Raw genomic sequence first — 11,157 nt, 5'->3', positions numbered from 1 at the left:
TGTTGGAACCCATCGGAGAGGCCGCACTATTCAGGTCACTACGGCCTGAAAATAATCTTCAGATTCTATATATGCAGTGCATCCAATTGCCATGATATGAGCTTCTGTCATGGGTGTTACCATTTTTAATACTAAGAGTGTGCGGATGATTTGGTGAATCATGGGAGTGACCCAGGTGAGTCAATCGAGTCCCTTTTATAGCCTGGTCTCTATTACCCTACTGTACTGGTGATAGTGACCTTCCTTGTCATATGCCTGCAGCTCCAGTACTTTTGTTATGTCCTTATTTTCAGCCTGCCTTAGTACAGTGTCTGGCTTATGGATCGCTTCTCGGCCTTTTGGCTAAGATCAAGTGTAGTATCTGTTCTTATCAGTGGAGAAAAACCGGGCCGGTTATCCCTACTTCGTAGGGACGTAATGAACCCTTACGTTGTATAGGGAACGGCCTGGTGTAGTATCTGCTGGAGAGAAACACAGGGTGGAGTACCTGTTCCTACACTAGGAGCGTGAGAGGTTCCTAGATGTGGAATGGAGAAACACCTTGTGGAGTACCGTGCCGGGGTGTGGCAAAGCCCCTGGTCGATGAGTGGAGAAAAACTGGTGCTGGATCGGGAACAGCCTGGTTTAGTATCTACTCTCGTACTGGGGGTGGACCCTGGCATAGAGCAGGTATGAAACTTGGTCTGGCTAAGAGGTTGGGAGCTGCTTCGAAGCTCGAGGTGACATGTGCCCCTGGGGCGACCTAGGGGTGCCTTAATTTGCACTGGTGCAGGCGCCTTGCACTTTAATGGCACTAGCACTGTCACATTCCCAACTTCTGTTGCACTTTTTCCTTTGCCCTGGCCTTTTGGCTAGGTGCAAGGACAATTTTTTATACCCCCTCCCCGGCCTTCTGGCAGGGGCTTATTTATTTATGCACAGCACTTATTTTTGTTTAGTATGTCACGTTCACGTTTTTCGTTTTGGGGTTTAGGTGAGACCCTTATGGGCCACCCACTCTCCTAAGTTGCTGAGGTCCTCTCCACGGGGGGAGGACCAGACGCAGTTTTCGGTCCCCAGGGGGAAGCTTCGGCCAACCCTGGGGACACACGAGGGTCCCTCTACGCTTCGGCAAGGGGGGACCTACAGTCCCTTTTTTCCCCTCAGTAGGCCTTTTGGCTCTGAGGGGTAGGGGAGTAACGGGGCCCTTCTCCTTTGGGAGAGGGTCCAAGTACCTATGCCCCCAGCACGTTTGGCACAGACACTGGGTGATGAAGCACCGCACCTCGGGCTTCAAGTAAAAAAAAAAAAAAGTCTGGCTTATGGATTACCTTGGTATCAATTACTCACAGACCTCGCATGTTAATTAGGATTTTCTGTCACATTCATCTCTGCAAGTGTAAACAGTTTCCCTCATCTTCAATCACAGACCTTTGCATGTTTACTGAATATTTTTGTCTACACCCTCACATTTCTGCAAGTGAAAACAGTTTCCTTCATATTGAATTACCGGACTTTCTTGTCAACTGCCACACATCATAGTGGGTGTAATATGTTTTACCGGCGTTCAGGATGCCAGCGGTCAGAAGACCAACCGAGGCATTCTGATGGAGAGAAACCCTCCCCAATACCCCCTTACCCTCCCCCAATACCGCCCCTAACCCACCCTTCCCACAGCCTAACTTTAACCCACCCCCCACTCCCCCCACGCAGTCTATCCATAACTCTCCCCAGTGGTGCCTAAACCTAAACAGCCCACCCTGTCCGCCGACATCCTGACCATATCCCCATCATAGCAAGTGCAACAGTTTGCATCATTTTCAAATATCTGCATGTTAAATGGATTCCCTTGTCTGTGACCACTAACCTCTACAAGTTTGCTGAACTTCGCCTTGCACTGCAAACTGTTGAGCTATGGTTTGCTTACATTCCTTGTATGCTGGTTGTGTTCTGTCCATACAATAATAAATAGAACCGATTCTAATAGGATTGCAGTTCTGATATGTCCTCTGCAGTGGCGTAAGTTCGTCCCAGTTGCCCGGAGGCAAGATAAATATTGGTGCCCCCCTATTTCCTATATTAAGATAAATGTGTGTGTGTGTGTGTGTGTGTGTGTGTGTGTGTGTGTGTGTGTGTGTGTGTGTGTGTGTGTAGTGTTCTGAAAAAAATGTATATACTGTATTTATACATTTCATTGTCTTTTATTTTAAATCACACATTTCTTAGCAGGATTAGGACCCATGATCTGTTACACTAACAGCAGACACTATACTGATGGCGTTATTTGCTCCTGTAGAGGAAGCATGAGAATTCTAACTATATGAAGTTACGTGTGATTGTCAGAGAAGTATCTTCATATAGTTAACATTCTCATATTTCCTATACAGGAGCAAACAGCTTCATCAGTAAGGTGTTTGCTTCCAGTGTAATAGGTGTGGTTTCTAATCCTGGGTGTGACACTTGTAAAATGTGTATATTCAGTATAATAAAGAGGGTGTGATTTGTAAGGTGCAGGGACCAGTGAGGAAGTCAGCCACTGAAAAGACAGTGGCAGCTATCAATTAACTTAATTAAATGGTGTCACAGAATGGGAGGAGAGGTGCCCCCTTCAGAGCCGGAGCCCGGCGGCAGATGACTCTGTTGCCTCCCAGAGTTCTGCCTCTGGTCCTCTGAGACTGTTTGAATATTGTGGGATTATGTTTCATGCTTTATACGATCTGTATTAGACCTGGTTCATAACATGATCCAGCGGTTTAGGCACCCCCTAACCAGTTGACTCCCTGCACCATTTACTTCTATATATAAGGTAATTTCTCACATGTTTTCTGTACATAGCTATGATTGTTTCATCTGTGAACCAGTCATATTCCTTTATCCTCCCCAAAGTACAAATGACAAATGTTGAGGCTTTAATAAATGAGTATCTGGTATTTCTGCATTGTGTTCAAGGGGTAACATTGCAGGATCCAATAAATAAGACACATCAAAGTATGGTGTCTTGGCAACCCTTTATTTTCTATAATGTGGTGAAAAACAAACCCCCAACTAATGTGCTATAAATAATATAGAGTTATTAAAATGCTATAATCCCACCATATCTTCATCATAGACTGTTAACAGCTGCATTACACATTGTTTAAGGCTCCAAAAAAAAACAAAAAAACAAAAAAACAATTTTATGTTTCATTGAATGTACAATACTGTACCTCAAACTTTTAGTTGGCAATGAGCTTGAAGCAGCTCTGCAAATGCAATACTTTGCAATGCAAATGCAGGAGGTGGTGCATCTGTGACGTTCATCAGGAGATGCATTCAATATCCCGGTTGTCGGGATCCCGGTGCTCAGCATACTGGCGGCAGGATCCTGACTGCCGGGATACCGACACCTATTTTCCCTTTTGGGGTGTCCACGACACCCCTGGAGGAAGAATAAATAGCATGGCGCACGCAGCACGCTGCCGTGCACGCAGCGTGGCAAGCCCAGCAAGCCCGCAAGGAGCTCTTTTGCACTCGCCCCGCTGCCGGCATTCCGGCACCCGGCATGCCATGGTCGGGATTCTGACTGTCGGGATGACAGGCGCCGGTATATAGATACCTACCCGTTCATCTGTGACAGCAGACTGAGTACGCCTGAGTTTACTCAGGCTTGCCGTAACAGTGTGGCTTGTGAGCCAAGGAAACTGCGTATGCGACACAGTCCTTGGCTTTGCCACTCCCGGAAAATGGGTGCAACACGCCCCCGTTTTTGTCAATGCTGGTCACCCCCGCCCCTCCCCGCGAACGCCTCTGCCTCTCAATCAGGCAATGGTGTTCACATCCGTGCGATGATCCATTCTGCACATGTGCAGAACAGGACCTGTGCGTTCGCGGTTTCCAACCATTAGGAAAATGCAGTAAGGATTGCATAAGCGATTCTTACTGAATTAGGCCCATAGATTAAAAAATAAATGCTTTAAAACCAATACCTTCGTTCTCCTGGATGGTCTGTCCAGAGCACAGGTGAGCAAATCTTAAGGGCTCTACACACTTGAAGATCTAACTGAATGATATGAACGTTCTCGTTCATATTGCTCAGTGTGTATGCACCAACGATGAACGATGCGCGGCCCCGCACTCGTTTATCGTTGGTGCCGGGTCGCTTATGCATGCAGGCCAATATGGACAATCTCGTCCATATTAGCATGCAGTGCTATGGAGCCGGGTGATGGGGGGATGAAGAGACTTCACTCTCCCTGTCACCTCCCCCCCACCGCTGGGTCGCCCGTTGGCTGTATCCGCCGTCGGGCAGCTCGGCAAACATCCCCCCCCTATCACCACCTCCCGGAGGTATCATTATGCATAGACAGAGAAAAGGGATGACACTCAAGGACTTTTAAAATGAAAAGATATATTGTTTGTAATATGTATAAATGTTATAAATGTTAGGTGGCATGTTAGGAATCGAATAGGACACTGAGGCCAGTTTCACTTTTATGCTGAATGATATACATATGGTGGGTATATTTAATTGTATGTGTATACATACTGTACATATATACACACCTACATATATTTTCATGTTCCTGTGTTTTCCCTAATGTGCTGTGCAAACCCCCCCCCCCCCCCTTTGTGATCCCGCAGAAACCCCCATGGGTTACTTACCTTATGTTGTTTTGCCTCATCATTGGCAGGGTCTTCTGACAGTCGGCAGCAGCATTACAGTGATGCTGCTGGGTGCAGACATGTAGTCAGGTGCTGCTTGCTGCTTTAGAGCCGGGATCCAGAGGCCTGGAGGAGGTGCATCAAGGCTATGAGGAGTGACCATGTGGGTACATCTGACTCCTATGTGCCTTCACATGACTTGATGATACACGTGTTGGCACGGAGGAAGCACTGAGGCACTATGCAACGCAGCTTGATAGCGGCAGCTGTACCTGATTAGACCTGCAGCCGCTGCCAGTGCAGTGTAAAAGGAGGATGTCTCGTACAGAGACACCCTTCACTTTATTGCTGGATGAATTCAGTGGCGCCCTCCACGAGCCGATGCCCCTAGGCAGCCGCCTAGAGCTGCCTAATGGAAGAACCGGCCCTGGATATCCAACAGAACATGGGAGGAGACATATGCAAACTGGATGGAAGCACATATAATAGATAATACAGATTCTCAGCAGCACATGGAAGAGAGAGAGGCAGACTAGTGAATCAGATATTTGATTATACAGACTGATTTGTTAAGATCCAGTAGATCACTAGGGGTAAATTTACTGGGCCTCATACAGAGTGTCACATACATATTCCAAATCAGATCGGATCTCCTGATTTTTAATAAACTGTGCATGCGTCAGCACTCAGAACAATTACGAGTCATCCAGAGTCATACGCTTCTCAGTGGCTTCTCCTTTATGGCTTAATATCATTTACTGGATGACAATGAGGTGCTCACACATGAAAGCACACTATGGGCGGGTCATGAGCATATAGACAAGAGTTGTGACTATTCAGAGGTGAGTGCATGTATAGATCCTTCCAATTTCATTCGGATCGCTTGCACCAAAGATGGGGCTGGTACAAATGTAGATAATATTGGTGACAAATATTCACATTAGATATCCGATTGCTGGAAGTCGAAGTAGCTGGAATTGCGACAATTTTATGTTCAACTCAGAATCAGGCTCCCTCTTACTGAGTTGCACATACATACAATTCTTCGGCACTTGTTGAGCAGCTGATACTGTATTTGTGAGCCAGCGAGTTCCTAAACTGGTCATCAGTAGTGTCATATCTATAATGCGTGCACATGGGCTCCGGATCCAGAGGGCCCACACCGCACACTCTGCACCCATGTAGTATACTCACCTCTTCAGAGTTCTGCATTGGCACTGCAGAAATCATTGGTAAAATGGCACAGAATGCACGGTAGACGAAGTGCCAAAGTCTACTCACAACTGTGCCGCAGAGGGAGGAGGGGGCCCACATGGAAGCTGCACACAGGCCCCTTTCTCTCTAAAACTACCCTTGCTGGTCAGTCATTGTATATATACATATGTTAAAGGGTGTATATTCTATAAGAAATTAGTGGACCCAATGGCCACCATGTAATGAAGTCCTAGTTCAGCGGCCATGCGGCATGCTGACAGAAATCGGACGTTTCTTTAAAGAGGCAATCATTTACAAGACACGGTTTAGCCTTGTAAATGATTGCCCCTTTAAAAAAATGTCCGAATTTGTTCGGTATCCCGCACGGCCACTGAACTTGGACTTCATTACACCCCGCCCAATATATCAATTTACATATGGTAGTATAAAAAAACTAAGGTTCCATGTACTAAGGCAATTATGAAGTACAGAATGGCACATTTACATTTTTTACCTATTAGTTACTTTGTGTAACACTGCTAGGGAGCACATGTATAGTATGACAGTAATCATTACCATCCATGACGTGTCGCATTCTCCCCTCCGATCCAGATATAACATACTGGTTTGAGCCCCCTACCTTCCTTCATAGTTTCTGGTTTAGGATATGCTAGGCACCTCAATCCACGCTGGGCCGTAGTCAGGAGCCTAGGCTGCCTAATGGATGGGGATCCCGACAGCCGGTGTATCGAGTGCCGCCCAATGGATGATCCAGCTGTGCTGTGTGCCACATTTCTCAGGTCAGCTCTGCTCTGGTTTTGAGTGTAGCTGCCTCTTATATAGCACTTGCTTCAAAACAGAGCATTGTTATTTATGTCATTACACTGAGATCTAAGAACAAAACTAAAGTTGCTGCACTATAATTGTATGTTTAATTCAAGTCCTATTCCATAGCATACCACCTACTAATCTTGGTGCTCTTCCAATGGTGAGGTGGCCAATTAGAGGTCCCATACTGATATTCTGAATCAATACAGAATTTGCATATGTGAATTGATATGACAAAACATCTTGAGAATAATGCTCTTCTTATTCACTTCTTATTCAAGCTCCAGCTTCTTATTCACTTCATATACGAGCTCCAGCTTCTTATTCAGATCATTCAGTTTTGCAAGGGTTAATGAGTCTTGGGCAACAAATTTGAATCCTAAAATCAACAGAGGAGGGTCCCTTGCAGATGACCCACATATATTTTGCCTTGCCCAATGCTGTTTTGGGCATGAAATACACTGGCAAAATGGGCACATACACCATAAATTACCATTTTGAATAAGTAGCTATAGTTTTGCAAGGGTTAACAAGTCTTGGGCAACAAATTTGACACTTGAAATCAACAGAGGGTGGTCCATTGCATATGACCCACATGTATTTTGCCTTGCCCAACACTGGTTTGGGCATGAAATACGCTGGCAAAGTGGGCATATACACCATAATTTTCTATTTTGAATTAATAGCTGTAGTTTTGCATGGGTTAACGAGTCTTGGGCAACAAATTTGACACCTGAAATCAGCAGAGTGGGGTCACTTGCATATGACCCACATGTATTTTGCCTTGCCCAACACTGGTTTGGAAATGAAATACCCTGGCAAAGTGGGCACCTTAACACCATCATTTTCTATTATGAATAAGTAGCTGTAGTTTTGCAAGGGTTAACGAGTCATATGAAAGTGACCCCACTCTGTTGACTCAAGGTGTCATATTTGTTGCCTGAGACTTGTTAACCCTTGCAAAACTACAGCTAATTATTCAAACTGGTAATTTATGTTGTATGTGTCCACTTTGCCAGTTTATTTCATGCCCAAACCAGTGTTAGGCAAGACAAAGTACATGTGGATTATATGCAAGTGACCTTCCTCTGTTGATTTCATGTGTCAAATTTGTTGCCCAAGACTCATTAACCCTTTCAAAACTGAATGATCTGAATATGTAACTGGAGCTTGAATAAGAAGCTAACTTCAGTCTCGTCTGAGGGCTGAGAGGACCTATAAGAAGACACCAAGAAATGTCTGGTGTTTTTCTGAAAGGCTCTCTCAGTCTCCAGGTGAATCTTGGGACAGTCTCAAACAGACGCAGGAGAGAGATTGTATGGGAATAGTAGTCGGGTGGCTTGGAAAGCTATATCTTAGCAGCAGAAGCAGGTGCATAGTATTGACTAAAATATTGCATCATATGGATCCAAAATATCAATAATTTTGCTGAAATGGTTCCATGTTCCTAAATTATTATTTCCTTTTTTAAATATGATATATAAATAGAAAACTGCTTTGAAACTATACATCCTGTAACAACACATTACGCTCATGATTTTACTGTACTCTATAAACCTAGTATTGTGTAGCTATTAAATATAATGATATTACATACTTTCCTTTGATAAGAAACTATAGACACATTTATGTGCTGTGTAATTCGTCCTTACTCATATCATAGAGCTTGCATTCACAAAATATATAGTAGAACTGATTTCCATACCTTGATGGCCACATTATATACAGGTGTTTGTACCTATGCCAAGGAAAAATACTGCTGAGTATACAGGAGCTGCTGTCTTTACTATCATCACAAGAGCTACTACAGCTGCACACAAAGGTGGTTACACACAGCAGCTATCAAGGTGTGAATGGAAAGTATGTTCCATGCTGTATTATGCTAAGAGGAGTTCCTCTAGGCGAGAAGGGTGAGTGTGTGAGGCATACACCCAGCCACAGGTCAGAGAGGTGGGGAAGGCAGGAGGATGAGCAGAAAGTGAAGGTGACGTGCGCTGCTGCCAGTGAGGGTGTGTGTGCTGGGGAGGCAGCTCCTCCTCACTCACAGGCAGCCCAGAGAGGGAGCTGAGGAGCTCGGCATGTGTCAGACAGAGTGCTCCATGCAGGGAGGAGGACACACGCAGACCTGCTGCCGCTGCCTATGACAGGGAAGGAAGTCAGGGCTACTGTACCTCACCTGCTGACAGTGTTTTGGGGAATCGGAGACTGGGAGGGAGAGTAAATCTGGCCCTACAGTATCTCTCCCCTGCCCTGTCCGCCCGAAGTAATAGTAACTTCGTATTACTCTGATGCATCACATAGCCATGGAATTAATGCTAAGGTTAATGATTGCCTGCTCCCTGTACCTGACTGCTGCTGGGGACTATGACGGAAGGTAAGCGCACCATCATGCATGACTGTAACCTTGTTCACTTGCAGTCTCTCATCACTAAGAGTTGCTCTCCAAATGCTGTGGAATTACAATTGCCAGTATGCCCACCATGCAAGCAGAGTCCTACGGATCAGGTCAGGGATAGCTGCTGTGCGGGTACACGGCTTGCAGGTGACTCCCTCACGTGTGTAGTGCTGTCCCGATCTGCCTCTGGGGTGCGGGCTCTGGCACTGTGCAGGGTAACCGGGGATATATATGTGTCACCTGTAGCACCAGCTACGTATGTACAGGCATACTCTCCTGTAACTGGGTTTAAGCTATAATGCTGCTTAGGGGAATTCTGAGATCACTTACTGTATCTGGATTTAAGTATTGTACAGTATGAGGAAGGAAAACCCGACTTCATTGCTGGACATAGTACATAGCAGAGTGTAATCTTATTCCCAGACCGATGAAACAACACAGGAGTTTCCCCAACTCCTCTCCTCTCAGAATCTCATGGTGCCAGCCTGCAGCCCCCCAGCTTGTACTTCTGCCAGTCACTGTGGTTATACAGAGCAGTGGTTCTCAGCTCCAACCTTCAGGTATCCCCAGCAGCTCATGTTTTGAGGATTTCTTTCTGTGGAAACAAGTGGGATAATTACTGATCCAGCAAAATAGCTGTGCATGGTTAAAGAAAACCAAAAAACATGACCTGTTGGTGGTGCTTGAGTGGAGTTGAGAACCACTGATATTGAGCAAATGGAGACTGCAGTAGTTGTATTCCTATAGCACTGCCTGCCCAGCTGGTGACAAATTACCCTGTATCAGTGCCTCAGCATTCCCTGACTGTGTAATGTTAGTGTAGAGCAGATGATACTATTCCAGCTTCTCAGAGATAAGGCTGAGGGGCGGAAGGTGTGTGCCTGACTCAGGCAGCGCAGTGTGTAGCTGAGGAGAGATAGGGCTGAGGGGTGAAAGGTGTGTGCCTGACTCAGGCAGTCTGGCAGCAGCTGTGCATGCAGAATGAGGCGTGCAGATGTGCTGACAGATAGGACACCTGCATGGTCTAGGGGCCATATAGCCGCTAGGGAACAACTAGCTTCAGGACAGTCCTGTTCACACTACACTAATTATATCTGTTTTATGGTACACTAGTACTTTTAGTGGGACTTGTAATTGAGTTAATTGCAGCATCCTAATATTTGAAAACAATGTTATTTATGGGCTTACTGTAAGAGCAGTAACAAAACGATCAGTCTGTTAAAACAAATGTCTGATTAGTTGCTGTAGTTAAAGTGCTTCTGTACCTATGTTGGAAAATATCCCTGATATAATATTTATAGCTATCATATTATTCTACAAGACAATATTAAAATTAGTCCCCAATCCATTAAGTCATATGCCAATTAATACCCCTTTCAGACTGCCACCTATGAACACGGGTTATTGGCACATGAATGCGCATAACCTGTGTTCAGGTGCGGTCTGAAAGGTGCAAGGGTTGAAATGCCGGGTCGAGCAACCCGGTATTTGAATGCTGGTCGCGAGCAGGGTTGAACTCCTGTTCAACCCGGCTCACTGGGGTAGATGTATTAAGCCTGAAGAAGTGATAAAGCAGTGATAAGTGGAAGGTGATAAAGCACCAGCCAATCAGCTCCTAACTGTCATTTTTCAAACCGTAATGATTGGCTGGTGCGTTATCACCTTCTACTTATCACTGCTTTATCACTTCTCCAGGCTTAATACATCTGCCCCACTGTGCGGTGTGAACAGGAGCCGGGTCGATGCAACCAGTTTCCCGTTCATTATGTGTGTACGGGCGGCGCTTGGAGATCATGTGATATTCAAGCGCCGCCCCCACCGCATCACCGCTGACGTCACCAACCCGGCAATATGCCGGGTTGCAGACAGTAGAAGCTGGGCGCCACAGGCGGTCTAAAAGGGGTATAAGTATGTTTTGAACTGTTGGAGGAAACTGGAGAACCTGGACACAAAGACGGGAACCCACACAAAGACGAGAAGAACATACAAACTTCACACACACAGTGCAGTGGTGAGGACAGAACCCATGGCATCAGTGCTGTGAGGCAGCAATGCTAACCACTGTGTGTAATTTTAGTTGTGTAGTAGTATAATAACTAGAAACAGCATATACATATGAT

At 45.5% G+C, this 11,157-nt stretch overlaps 1 protein-coding gene and 1 pseudogene across 6 annotated transcripts in view; both read left to right on the top strand.

Annotated features, from left to right (window-relative positions):
- The first annotated feature begins 322 nt into the window (after window positions 1-322).
- LOC134960710 (U2 spliceosomal RNA) lies at window positions 323-428 on the top strand (annotated as a pseudogene).
- Window positions 429-8,621: 8,193 nt separating this feature from the next.
- NPNT (nephronectin) overlaps window positions 8,622-11,157 on the top strand; it is a 217,348-nt gene continuing 214,812 nt past the window's right edge. The window contains exon 1 of one of the 6 annotated variants that reach the window (XM_063919271.1): window positions 8,622-9,016. In XM_063919271.1, coding sequence (XP_063775341.1) covers window positions 8,931-9,016 — 86 coding nt within the window. In that variant the 5' untranslated portion in view covers window positions 8,622-8,930. The remainder of the gene's footprint in view (window positions 9,017-11,157) is intronic. The other 5 variants (XM_063919257.1, XM_063919283.1, XM_063919261.1 and 2 more) reach the window with 5 other exon arrangements.

The sequence above is a fragment of the Pseudophryne corroboree genome, chromosome 1, assembly GCF_028390025.1.
Source record: "Pseudophryne corroboree isolate aPseCor3 chromosome 1, aPseCor3.hap2, whole genome shotgun sequence".
Taxonomy (NCBI): Eukaryota; Metazoa; Chordata; class Amphibia; order Anura; family Myobatrachidae; genus Pseudophryne; species Pseudophryne corroboree.
The sequence above is the reverse complement of the archived record's forward strand: the minus strand, read 5'-3'. Positions and strand labels throughout refer to the sequence as shown.